The sequence below is a fragment of the Solanum verrucosum genome, unplaced genomic scaffold (genome assembly GCF_900185275.1).
Source record: "Solanum verrucosum unplaced genomic scaffold, falcon-dt-bn FXZP01000110.1, whole genome shotgun sequence".
In the NCBI taxonomy this organism is placed as follows: Eukaryota; Viridiplantae; Streptophyta; class Magnoliopsida; order Solanales; family Solanaceae; genus Solanum; species Solanum verrucosum.
This window is the reverse complement of record NW_026020370.1, coordinates 740,564-753,846: the sequence shown is the minus strand read 5'-3', so window position 1 is coordinate 753,846 and position 13,283 is coordinate 740,564. Positions and strand designations below refer to the sequence as shown.

Below are 13,283 nucleotides of genomic sequence, written 5' to 3'. Positions count from 1 at the left end.
GACGTGGCTTTTGAGATTTTGAACCTAAGAAACATTTTCCAAGATCTTATGCTCTGATACCAAGTCTGTCACGACCCGAGAGCACCCCCAAGTCGTAACATGCGTATTCGACCTTCCGGAGGTCTTATAGAAGCCCTTAGTATTCATCACATTAGATATGTAAAATAGTGCTGAATTAATAACTTTTTAAAACAAAGTCCATAAGACTCAAAGGTCATATATATATATTTTTTCAACATCTTTCAAAAGTACACAAGCGGAATACTTAGTCTCTTAGCCATCTTAGACATAACCCTGATAACATACTAGGGGCACGGCCTTTTACAATCAAAAGAAGTCTATTAAGTCTATTACAAGAACCTTATCATAAACCTAGAATAGAAAATTCTTGTCCTCGACATATGAGAACATACCAACACAATCTAGGAAGAACTTCAAATCCCAAGCTTACTATAGTACCCGGTCAATTGTCGGAAGCTACACTTGTAAAAATAGGGAAAATATGGAATTAGCACAATTAAGTACTAAGTATGATGACCATGCACAAAAAAATGCTAAAACAAACATTTATTTGAGATATATGTTTTCATGCTATTTTTGATAAAACCTTCATATCACAATTATAAGAGACACACTTCACGTCATCATCCACATATAAGACAATACCCACATAATAGACATACTCAACTAGTACCAATGTACAATACATGAACATAAGCGACAAGTAAGCCTTTTCATCATTTAATGACCTCTATTTCAAGTTACCAAAAGCCACAATTAATTGAAACATGAAGTGACCGCCCATACAATCTCTTTATATACACCCAAGTGTTCCTAAGGGTTACCATAGATAAGGAAAGTACCATTACAATATAACATGTTAAGTCAAAATTCTTTAGTGAACCACTTTAGGAGACATTCACGCACTTAGGGGACTTTCACATAATAGTCATTTAGACTTAGGGAACTCACTTTAGCATCTTCTAGGCCTACTTGTGCAATTTGTAGATAGCATTCCATACTACCACTTACACTTTGTAGAACCTATCCAATAACTAGAGTGCACATCCCATATGATGGGAATATGCATTAACCGACATAGACCATACTAGATATGCATGGAATCCAGAGTCTACCCTACTCCGTGGAAGGTGTTCTACTTGCCAAAGGTAGAACTAATAAGCAAGCCATGTAGGCACATGGTTTAGGTGATGTCCAAGGATCGTCATTGTGCCCTAGTCTCATACTCAAGTAGGGCCACCATCCTAAACACATCTACTTGGTGCTTAGCCTTAGTTACCATAGAGTATTTCATTCACATGTATGCACTAGAGTGGACCCCATTTCTAAGATCGGCCAATCATAGTACTTCTACCAAGAAGGGCTCCATTTCTTAGTTCTTGCCGATTAAGGTTCATTAAGGATAGCTCATTGACTTTCTTAGAAAGAGTTTGTTACCTTTCCGGTCCACCATATCTAAGTCTATCATTTCACACACGAAGAAGGTCATTACCCCTAGGGTTCACCACTTCAAGGCTTAACATTTACATTTAGGAGTCTAGACTTACTCATGAAAATGGTACCATGCTAGGTTTAGCCTATTCAAGATATAATCTAGAAGTCCCCTTTTATCATTCATAGAAAGGGCACCATGCTTAGGTCTACATATCCTAGACATTCATTCATTCAAAGAGCTTTCAAGTAACAAGAAGGGACATCTAAGTCTACCAAACAAGTCACAGCATTACCATATAGGGACTCTTCATAGTCCAACATCGTCACATATGAACATTTAAAGAGAACATACTCTCAACTACACTACAATAACCCTTTGTACAAGATCACCTTATAACCATAAGAATACTTTCACATATTACAATAACACTTGATAACACTTTAATTCAATAGATAATGCCTTCAAGGCCATATTCATAATACAATCCATAATTAAACACCTCCACCATAAGTGGATCAAACCAAGCAAGAACAGTTATATCCATAATATGAGATTAAGCCAACTTACCATCCTCCAAGGCCATAATCAACAACACTCAAGTCCCAACCATTTTACTTAACACAAGAGAATTCATCCATAACTTGCCCATAAGGTCACAACTTTCAATTCATCCATACATCATCAATTCATCATATATAGATGTAGAAAATCATAAGAGTCACCAATACTATCAAATCCAAACGCAATTTCATAAACTTTGAATCATAAGCAAAAGACCCACTTCATAAGCAAATTTAGGAATTTAGGGAAAACATGGGTTCTTCAAGGAATTCCATATGAAATCATCTTAAAAACATTAATCAAACATAAATTCATCAATATAATGTGTTAGAAAATGTTTTGCCAATGAACCCATGCTTAGATTAAAATTTGAGATTTTTTTTATTCTTTGAAACACTTTTGAAGCCCTTTTGATTAGACTCCTTGAAAGAAAGATTGATCAAGGATCAAGGGTCACCATACCTTTGCTAAAATTCCCCAAGAAATTTGATGTACAAACCACCTTCAATCCAAACCCTAGCTCCAAGTTCTTGACCTTCTTCAACGGAGGATTGTAGAGAGAGAAAAATTTGAGAGGAGGTGGGTTTCTTTTTAATTCTAATCAGAGACACTTAAATGGAATCATTTTGGTCTAAAAGGGTTTTATAATTGCTAGGAAAGGCATAGAATAATAGGGACTCAACTTAGGAAAAGAATTAAGGACCCACAAAGTTAAACCTAAAAGTTTTTACTAAACCTGTCTAAGCTCGCTCTTTTTGACAGTGCTTCACTATTTGGGCATAACTTTTTACTCCAAGATCGGAAAAGGGAAAAATCGGTGGCATTAGAAAGAGGAATAAGAGACCTTTAATTGGATAGGTAATGATCCACCTAATTCGTTTTGAGCTAAAAGATATCATCAATTGAAGTTGACCCTAAAAGTTGTAACTTTAAAAATCTTCCCCTTGCCCGTCTGAACTCACACTAACCCAAACGTCAAGGCTCTAGTTCATTCTATCATTTTCCGAGTTGTTACAAGACGGTCCATCATGCCTTAGACGGCCCATCAAGCCACTCTTGAAGGCCACCTCATCAGTTTTAAGTCAGGTTGCACCCCAAGACCAGTGTAAAGGATCACAGACACCTAGAAGGAGGCTTATCACACTTGGAGCTTAGGTTCAATTTCAAACGATCATATCTTTTAGCACGACATGAATTAGGTGGCCCATAGCCTATCAAATTAATGTTCTCTTAATCAGTTTTCCAATGCCACAACGTTTGCCTAATTCCAACCTTGGAGTAAAAAGTTATACCTGATAAAGTGATGCCCTATCGAGCAGAGCATCTTCACAACCCACTTGACGGGCCTTGGGGGCTCTAGAAGGCTCGTGAAACCTGTCTTAAAGTCACTTTGTCAGCTTTTAAGTGAGGGTCACATTCGTTTTTTCCCCTATGCATTTGATACTTAAACTACATAATTTTACATAGTCTTAGCCTAATAATCTATTCAAAAACTTCCAAGAACTTTCATTCTCATAAAATCATCTATCTTAGAACGAAAAGAAGAGAAAAGAGGCGATAGTTTTTCCAAGAACAAGAAGAGGTCTTCTTCTAGTTCACCCCCAAAATCCAAAGGATTTCTCCATAATTTTCGTCACCTGGTATGTGGGATTTCACTAGTGGGTTCCTTTCACCCATTAGGTCCATAGAATTTAGTCAGCTCTTCAATTTCTCATAAGTTGTTAGGACCTAGGGCCTTCAAAAGCTTGGAGATTCATTGTGATTTAACATCTATAGTTTCCACGACCTAAATAACACGTTTCTTGGAAAATTTGAATATCCCCTTGTATTGAACTAAGAACCCTAGGTTGTATTAACTATCAACATTTCATGAATTATATTTGTTAGGCAGATCAATCAGAAAATCATACTTCATAATTTGAATGCCATATCTTTCAGTATATATATATATGTGTGTGTGTGTGTGTGTGTGTGTGTGTTGCATTCTCAAATAGCATATCAAAATTTTGAGCTACTCGGTATTTTAGTGCATTTTAGCTTTACATATTTTATTAGGAGTAGACTTAGCACTGAGTTGGACCAAGGTTCAGCGTACCCTCAAAGTTCCTAAACTACGTGTTAACGTAGGTTTATAAGTTCCCTCTGTTGGGCATCCATTTTAGTGATCATGCCTCTCTACCCCTGGCAAGGTATATTGGGTCCTCTAGATGGGGCAAATACATCGGACTCCATAGTTAGCTCATGTGGTTTATATCAGTTAATAGTAGCTCCCACAGACATATTGCTATTACATTGACCATGTTATTAACATTTATTTCACTATTAAGTTCAACATGTTATCTTCATGATTAGTACTTGGTCATTATGTATAGCTTAGTTTTCAGTTATTCTTCAGTACAACCTATTGCCATGCTCAGTCTAAATTGATTGTAACATATTATTTTGTTTATATCGTTCAACTTAGTATCTATATCCTGCATGCTCAATACATTAAAAGTACAGACACACACTTTGCGCTACATACAGAACATGCTTAGTATGATTTCCACCCAATATTCAGCAACTTCAGTAGTGAGTCCTCATCGTGCTAAGACGTTTCTGTAACATCCCAAAAATTTCTATGTTAAGACTCGAGTCATTCTTTATGGTGAATAAGATTTGTACTAAGTGATTCTAAATTTTTCTTAGGTGTTAAGGTCACTAAAATTCCCTAACATAAAGTTGAGTTTAAAACGTTCCTTCCAATTGACTTTCACTATGAGATTTTCCTAGGGTAAACTTCAATAAACTATATCTTTTAGCATATAAATAATTAGGTGGCCTATGAAATATCAAATCGAAGGTCTATGAGTCCTCTTTCCAACGCCACCAAGTTTGCTAAATTTGGAACTCCGAGTAAAAAGATATGTCCATTTATGTGAAGCCTTTCCATTTTTTTTAGGAAAGGGTATTTTGGTATTTTCCTTTTCCCCACATGTCTTAACATATTTTTTTTTACCTAAGGGTTTAATAAGATTCTAAAATACCCATTCACATTCAAATCACTTAGGGTTTTTAGAGCAATGTTTCAAGAGGAGAAATGAGAGGTTTTCAAGCACTCTTCAACATTCGTTGATTTTTGCCAAGAACATGGTTCTTTCCATGTATGTGAGGTTTTCCATAGTAATGGACTTGTCCGTCCTCACACAAATCATGTAGTTCTTCCATAAATTTATTCATCAAATTATATATGTAAAGATTCTTGAGTAGTTCTTGTGTTTTAGCCCCATTCATTATCTATGAAGGTTTTGAGTTCTTCAGGTGAGGGTATTGCGAGTGAGTGGTGTTTCTTGATATAGTTTGAGTGAGATTTCAATAAATTTGTGTTGGGTTTATGAATCAAAGAGTGTTTGGAAGAAACCAATAGATTTTAGATGGGTTAGGACTCAAAATTTAACAGGAAAATTCGTCAGATTTTTGGGTCTGGGCTGGGGCAATGTGCCCCCATAGTGCCAGGAGGTCTAATACCCTATGCCAGAAGTGTGCCCCAAAGTACTCCCAGTACTTTTGGGGATGAAGCGAAGCACCACCGATGTGCTAGAGTCATCAGCCTTTTTCCTTATCCATTCTTCATCCCATATGTGTTCCTTCGAATCGTGTCTTTATTCTATTGTTGATATTAACTATTAAAGTCTTCATAAATTCCTAAGAGATTCTACATATCCTAAGCACATCACTTAATTTACATTTCAAATTAGAGTAAAGTTAAGAGGGAAGTTCAAAAGGCCCTTTTAAGTTATTTTGAAAAGTCTTTCGCAATTAATTGTTGATATACCATGAGTTTACGGTATTTTTGATGCGTTTCACTCAGAGTTTGTGTTTGTCTAGGGCTATTTTGTATTATAAATAATGTTTTGTGTATAATTTTTTCTGGAAATAGGCTTGGATTAGATTGATGGAGATGATAGCTAAAAAAGTGCAGAAGTAGCCACCAACGGAGTGACCCACAGACCGTAGGTCCAATGACGGGCCATGGATGGGCAGCCATAGGTCCGGGTCTGGGGGTTGTAGTTCTAGTACTCAGTCCACGGAATGCCAGGACAGACCGTTGTCCAGTACACAACCGTAGGTGATGCATTGTAGGTGGAACATCAGGGAAGTCTGACCAAGTGTGGAGCCACGGAGAAGACGATGGACCGTAGGTCGACCCACGGTCCATCCTGTACATCCGTCATTGATGATCTGGGAGTTGAAGATTCCAGTACCTGATGAAAGTTTGTAAGTGTTGAACCATGAAAGGTGACCTACGAACTGTAGGTCGATTCACGGTTCGTAGGTTGTATTGTCGACAAAAGTCGCGTTCCAGCAGTTTATTTCCTTATTTTGTTTCCTATTTTATTTAGGACTTGTTTTATATAAATAGGAGTTGTAATCCTCATTTTGGGGGTTAGACATTATTGTAAGGTTTTAGTTTTGTTCTTTGGGAATTAATTTGCAAACTCTTAGCAATTACCTTTTTGGATTTCATTGAATAAGATTTTCACTTTGAAATTCAATTGAAGATTTTGGGTTTCATCAATTCTACTTGTAAGTTCATGAATTCTTCTTATCTTATTATGAATTGTGAAATCTCAAGCATGAGTAGTTAAATCCAAAACTAGGGTTTTGGGAACCATGAGCAATTAACAAAGTATGAGTAATAATTAAGTAATTCTTGAGTAGTGTTTATGAATGTATTGTTAGTTCTTTCGCTTAGAAGTCTTTTTAACGGTTGCAAACGTTAGAACTCACCTCGTTTCTAGTTGCCGGACCAAGGAGGTAGTGAGAAAAGAATTAACAACAGAGATTTAGTGGATGCTATCTAATAATCTAATGTCAATTGGAGTGAGGGTGAAAACTAAGTCATACATTCATGTGATGACTAATCTAGGTTAAAGGTAAGGGTTAGTAAAGTGTACATAAGTAGTCGGACCAAAGTACATGGTGAGATTCCCTACTTGGAGGACCAATCACTTAGGGATATCTAACTTGCCAACTTTGCATGTAAAGCACTAGTAAAGGATTACTATTATTAGGATTACCGCATTTAGAGCTTGTGGGGAACACTTATACCCTAGTTTCTTTCTCTAATTGATAAACCAAAGTGTGAATTGTGTTTACTTGTTACTTAAGCATTATAAAATGTTACGTATTTACGAATCCCCCCTGTTTACTTTCCTCAGAAATAAGTTGACTGAATTGATATAATAGTGAGTTAAAGTTAAGTCTAAACCATATTCCTCGTGGGATTGACCCCAACCTACAAGTTGGGTTCTTTTACTTGATAACGATCGTTTATCCTTCTTTAGGGAGGTGTAATTTGAGCGTATCAAATTTTGGCGCCGCTGCAGGGGAATTTGGCTTTTAGATTAAGTTTAACTATATTATTGAACTTTAGTCAAGTGTTTCCTAATTTTATGTTTTGTTTTTGTTTTTGTCTTCTACAGGTTTCTACTTTAGTGTATGCTAAGTACACAGAGTTGAGGCAAACCATTGACCCACTACGATCCAGAGTTGAGTAAAACATTGAGAAAAATGAATAATCAAGGGGGTCCACAACAATCCAAACAGAGAGGGTTTAAAAGATGGAGTAGAGTTGCAGCCTCCAGGAGTTGTTAATGTACCCACTCAGGTTCATGGTTGTAATTTAATTGGTAATGTAGAAAGGGTTCAAAATCTGTCGGCCCTGAGGTTTCATGAGCATTACAAGGCTGATTATGATGAAACTACATCGAATGGGCCTATTGTTCTTCCACCTCTACCTCCAGCTCATACATTTGTAGTAACCCGCAGTCTGATATAGATCCTTACAACGAGAGGGTTGTTTGTTGGGTTGTCTTCGGAGGATCCTTATGATCACATGGTGAAATTTACCAGTGTTTGCAAAAGTTATGTCGGACGACCGGAGCTAGATATGGATGTCGTCGGTCAGAGGGTCCTACCACTATCACTGACTAGAAATGTTGTTGAGTGGTTTTTTGAGTTACCATACAATTCGATCTATTTATGGGACCAAATGCACAAGGTGTTCACAACAAGATACTTTTTGCTGTCCAAGAAGCTAAACCATAAAGATAAAATGAACAACTTCACAACACTACTAGGAGAGTCGATAAGTAGTTCTTGGGATAGGTTCACCAGTTTCATCAAAAGTGTTCCAAACCACCACATCGATGATGAGTCTTTGAAGGAGTATTTCTATAGAGTACAAGATGAAAAATGGGAGAGATGTGTTAGATACAATTACTGGAGGATCTTATTGTGAGTGTAATTTTGAGAAGATTACTGTGAAACTTCAAAGGATTTCCCAAAACAACAAAGCCTGGAGCACTAGAAAGGAAAATACTTGCAGGACCACTTTCGTTGTCCAAACCGCACCCAACCAATCCAGTGATGACATTCGGGAAGAGATGGCACAGATGAGAACATAATTGGGTTTGGTATTGAAACATATGAGTGGTTGTGCGAAAAAGGTAAATTTTGTGAATTATCTGACTAGATCTCCACTACCATCAGTTGAGGAGTGTTACTGTGAGGAGGATGCGTACTTGGTGAATGATCAGACGGGGGGTGTTCGAACCAACGCCCAAGGTTCCAACTCGAATAATTGGCGCCAAGGTAAAGGAAACCAAGGTTGGAACTATCGAAGATACAACCGTGAGGGGAAATACAACCATGAAGGTAACTATGTCCGAGATGGGAACTACAATCACGACAACAATTACAACCAGAACAATTATGGCAACATGAATGATAAGGTTGGTCCCTATGTCCCTCCTGGTAATAGAGACAATGGTAATACTATGTCACACATTGAAGATATGATGCAAAAGATGATGAAGAGGTTTGATTTTACTGATGAGAATGTGAAAGAGATGCAAAATGAATTGTCTGGAAGCGGTCAAAAAAGTTGATGCCCATGCAGTGTTGATCAAGTAACTTGAGCAACAACTTAGTTAGTTGTCCACAAATGCAAATCCACGTCATCCTGGCACACTTCCTAGCAACACCACCCAAAATCTGAAAAATTATGGGCCTTGTATGGCAGTCACCACTCACGGAGGAAAGCAAACCATTGATCCCCTTATGCCGTCTGAGGTTGAAAATGTGTTAGAGAAGGATGAAGATGAGATTGAGGTTACTGAAGTCGCAAAAGATAGTGCTAAAAAGGAAGTTGAGGTGACCCAAAAAGTTGTTCCTATGACTAGTCCTCACCTCCATTCCCACAATGGTTGGTGAGAAAGACTGAAGAAGGAAAATACTGCAAGTTCATCACTATGTTGAAGCAATTGTCCATCAATGTCCCATTGATAGAAGCTTTAGAACAAATGCCTGGGTACGGTAAACTCATGAAGGACTTGGTGACCAAAAAGAGGGTTGTCAATTTCGAGAATGATGAGAGGTTGCAACATTGCAATGCTATTGCTACTAGGTCATTTGTGCAAAATAAAAAGGATCCTGGAGTGTTCAATATTCCTTGTATCACTGGGATGTTACACTTTGCAAAAGCTTTGTGTGATTTGGGTGCCAACATTAACTTGATGCCGTTGTCCATTTATAAAAAGTTGGGTTTAAGAGCTCCAAAACCGACTGCGATGTATCTACTTATGGCCGATAGAATTGTGAAGAAGACCATTGGTGTTCTCCAAGATGTCCTTGTGAAAATGGAGTCGTTCATTTTTCCGGCGGATTTTTTGATACTTTATTGTGAGGTCGAGTTTAAGGTTCCTATCATCTTAGGGAGAGCATTCCTTGCCACTGGAAGTGCCTTGATCGATATGGAACGAGGGCATATGAAGTTCTTACTGAATAATGATGAGGTAACTTTTAATATATGTTGGTCTATGAAGCAGGAACGTGATCTTAAGTCGATATCGGTGGTGAATTACATTGCGGAATGAGGTTCTGAAGTGTCTATTGAAGAGAGGTAGGGTGTTGATGCACTGGCAGCGATAATGATGAATTTTGATGGTGATGGTATTGAAGACTATGATGAATTGGTTGCCGTACTTGATAGATTCGAATTATGTTCCAAACCAAAAAGATTGGAGTTAGATATGAAGAATCATAAATCCCCACCTGGAAAATCGTCTATGGAAGAACCTCCAAAACTGGAACTCAAGCCTCTACCTTCACACTTAAGGTATGTATTATTTGGGAGAGATAGCACTTTACCAGTAATCATTGCTGCGGATTTGAGCGAGGATCATGTTGAGGCCTTGGTTGCTGTTTTGAAGAGGTTCAAGAGGGCTATAGATGGACTATTGCGTATATTATTGGTATTTCACCAGGCATTTGTTCTCACAAAATCCAACTCATGCCGGACAGTAAGCCAAGTATTGAGCACCAAAGGAGATTGAATCCCCCTATGCAAAAGGTTGTGAAATAAGAGATCATTAAGTGGTTGGATGTTAGAGTCATATATCCCATTGCCGATAGTAGTTGGGTTTGTCCTATTTAGTGTGTGCCCAAGAAAGGGGGAATCACCGTGGTACCAAATGCCAAAAATGAACTTGTTCCAATGAGGCCGGTGCCTATTGGAGAGTGTGCAAGGATTACTGCAAGCTAAATGCATGGATAGAGAAAGACCATTTCCCTATGTCGTTCATGGATCAGATGTTGGATCCTCTCACTGGTAAGGGTTGGTATTATTTTCTAGATGGGTATTCGGGCAATAATAAATCCTCCATAGCTCCACAAGACCAAGAGAAGATCACATTCACTTGTCCTTATGGGACTTTCACATTCAAAAGGATACCATTTGGGTTGTGTAATGCTCCAGTAACCTTCTAGCGGTGTATGAAGTCAATATTTTCAGATATGGTGGAGGAAACTATTAAGGTATTTATAGATGATTTCTCTTTTGTAGGTGACTGGTTTGATGGATCTAGCCGAGGTACTGAAACAGTGTGAAGAGTGCAATCTTGTGCTCAAGTGGGAAAAGTGTCGCTTCATGGTGAAAGATTGTATAGTTCTAGAGAATCGTATTTCGCAAAAAGGTATTGAGGTTGATCAAGACAAATTTTATTTAATAGAAAAGGTTCCACCACCCATCTCTGTCAATGGTGTTTCGAGTTTTCTTGGGCATGCAGGTTTCTACTGGAGGTTCATAAAGGATTTCTCAAAAATTTCACACCCATTGTGCAAATTTGCTTGAAAAGGAGTGTAAGTTTGATTTTGATGATGCTTTTCTAAGAGAATTTGGAGAGTTGGAAGCAAAGTTAACTTCCGCACCTATCATTATTTCACCATATTTGGGACGACCGTTTGAAGTTATATGTGATGTGAGTGGGGTGGTGCTTCGGGTGGTATAGGGACAGAGGCAAGAACAGATTCTTCATCAGATTTACTTTACCAGCAAAGCTCTGAATGTGTCTCAAAAGATCAATACAGTGACTAAACAAGAACTCCTTGATGTGGTTTTCACATTCGAGAAATCTAGGTCCTAATTGCTTGGTTCTAAGGTCATAGTGCATACTGACCATTCTATATTGAGGTATCTGATGGCTAAAAAGGATGCAAAATTGAGGTTGATTAGATGGTTGTTGTTGTTGCAAGAGTTCAATTTTGAGGTGAAATATAGAAAGGGGATCGAAAATCAAGTTGTCAATCATTTGTCTAGATTTGAGAATGAAGCTATGATTAAGTTTGAGGATGGTATTGAGATCAATGATGCGTTCCCTGATGAACAAGTATTGGCGGCTTCTTATGATCTTATCCCTTGGTTCAGAGATTTTGCTAATGACTTGACAAATGATTTGGTTGCATCGGATTTTTCATTCCACCAAAGAAAAAAATTCATGTATGATGTGAAGAAATTTATTTGGGATGAGCCTTACTTGTTCTGTAGTTGTTCTGATGGGATTATTTGTCGCTGTGTGCCCGAGGTTGAGATGATGAGTATACTAGAGGCGTGTCATTCATTGCATGTTGGTGGGAACCATAGTGGTGTCCGAACTGCTCACAAAATTTTGCAGTGTGGGTATTACTAGCCTACCATCCACCAAGATGCTCATGATTTCACCAAGTCTTGTGACCGTTGCCAAAGTGAAGGGGTATTTCAAAGAAGCAAGAGCTACCTATGAATCTAATATTGGTGATTGAGTTAGTTGATATTTGTGGCCTTGACTTCATTGGTCCATTTGTAAACTCTCGTGGGATGTAATATATTCTTTTTGTGGTTGACTATGTGTCGAAATGGGTGGAAGAAATTGGGTTTTCAAACAATGAGGGAAAGAGTGTCACCATATTCCAGAAAAAAGAGTATCCTCTCGGGATTTGGTACACCTAGGGTGATTATGAGCGATGGAGGTTCTCACTTTTGTAACAAGTTGTTCAAGGCATTTCTAGAAAATATGGGGTTCGTCATAATGTAGCCACTCCGAATTATCCGCAGTCTAGTGGGCAAGTTATGGTGTCAAATAGAGAGATAAAGCAAATCCATGCAAAGACTGTGAACTCCAACAAAACTCATTGGTCAAAATGGTTTGATGATTCTCTATGGGCCTATTGCACCGCATTCAAGACCCCCATAGGTATGTCCCCCTACCAACTTGTATATGGGAAGTCATGTCATTTGACTATAGAGCTAGAGCATAAAGCAATGTGGGCGCTAAAGAAGTTGAATTTTGAGTGGGGCTCCTCATCGAGCCAAAGACTGAATGACATGAATGAGCTTGATGAGTTTCACCTAAAAGCATATGAAAGTTCACCCCTTTTACAAGAAGAAGATGAAGAAGTACCATGATCAAAATATTGAAAAGCGTGAATTTGTTGTGGGTGATTTGGTGCTCTTATTCAACTCAAGGTTGCGCTTGCTTCCTGGCAAGCTCAAGTCCAAGTGGACCGGGCTATTCAGAGTCACTTAAGAATTTCCACTTGGAGCGGTCGAGCTCGAGAACAAGGAAGGAATGAGGTTTAAAGTGAACAAACAAAGAATCAAAGTTTACTTGGGAAAATCTGAAAGTGTGAAAGAAGTGATTGAGACCTATTATCTTGATGAAGTTTGAGTAATCAAGGTGTGTGCGTCGTGCCGTGACGTTAAATCAAGTGCTGCTTTGGAGAGAACCCAAGATGTACAATCTAGCCAACTATAGGATTTTTTCTTTTCAATTTAAGAGTTTTCTTCTTTCTTTTTTATTTTTGTAGATCTTTAGATATATGGATAGATAAATAATAGGGTCCGTGTCTAAAAATTATCAGGAAAATGCAAAAAGAAAGTCCTAATGGTTGCTACGTGTGCAAGGAC

The 13,283-nt window shown here is 38.1% G+C and overlaps 1 protein-coding gene across 1 annotated transcript; it reads left to right on the top strand.

Moving 5' to 3' along the window:
• The first annotated feature begins 8,487 nt into the window (after positions 1-8,487).
• LOC125838311 (uncharacterized) lies at positions 8,488-9,936 on the top strand. Its single transcript, XM_049517376.1, has 3 exons — positions 8,488-8,830; positions 9,084-9,214; positions 9,322-9,936. Exons 1-3 carry the CDS (start codon positions 8,488-8,490, stop codon positions 9,934-9,936), a joined length of 1,089 nt encoding a protein of 362 aa, XP_049373333.1.
• Positions 9,937-13,283: the final 3,347 nt, after the last annotated feature.

Excerpts from the sequence above, each read along its gene's own strand:
- LOC125838311 (XM_049517376.1), top strand. The coding sequence starts at position 8,488 with ATGAGTGGTTGTGCGAAAAAGGTAAATTTTGTGAATTATCTGACTAGA. Across the intron at positions 8,831-9,083 it reads TCCTGGTAATAGAGACAATG|TCACCACTCACGGAGGAAAG; the intron begins GTAATACTATGT and ends CTTGTATGGCAG. Across the intron at positions 9,215-9,321 it reads GTGCTAAAAAGGAAGTTGAG|CAATTGTCCATCAATGTCCC; the intron begins GTGACCCAAAAA and ends ACTATGTTGAAG.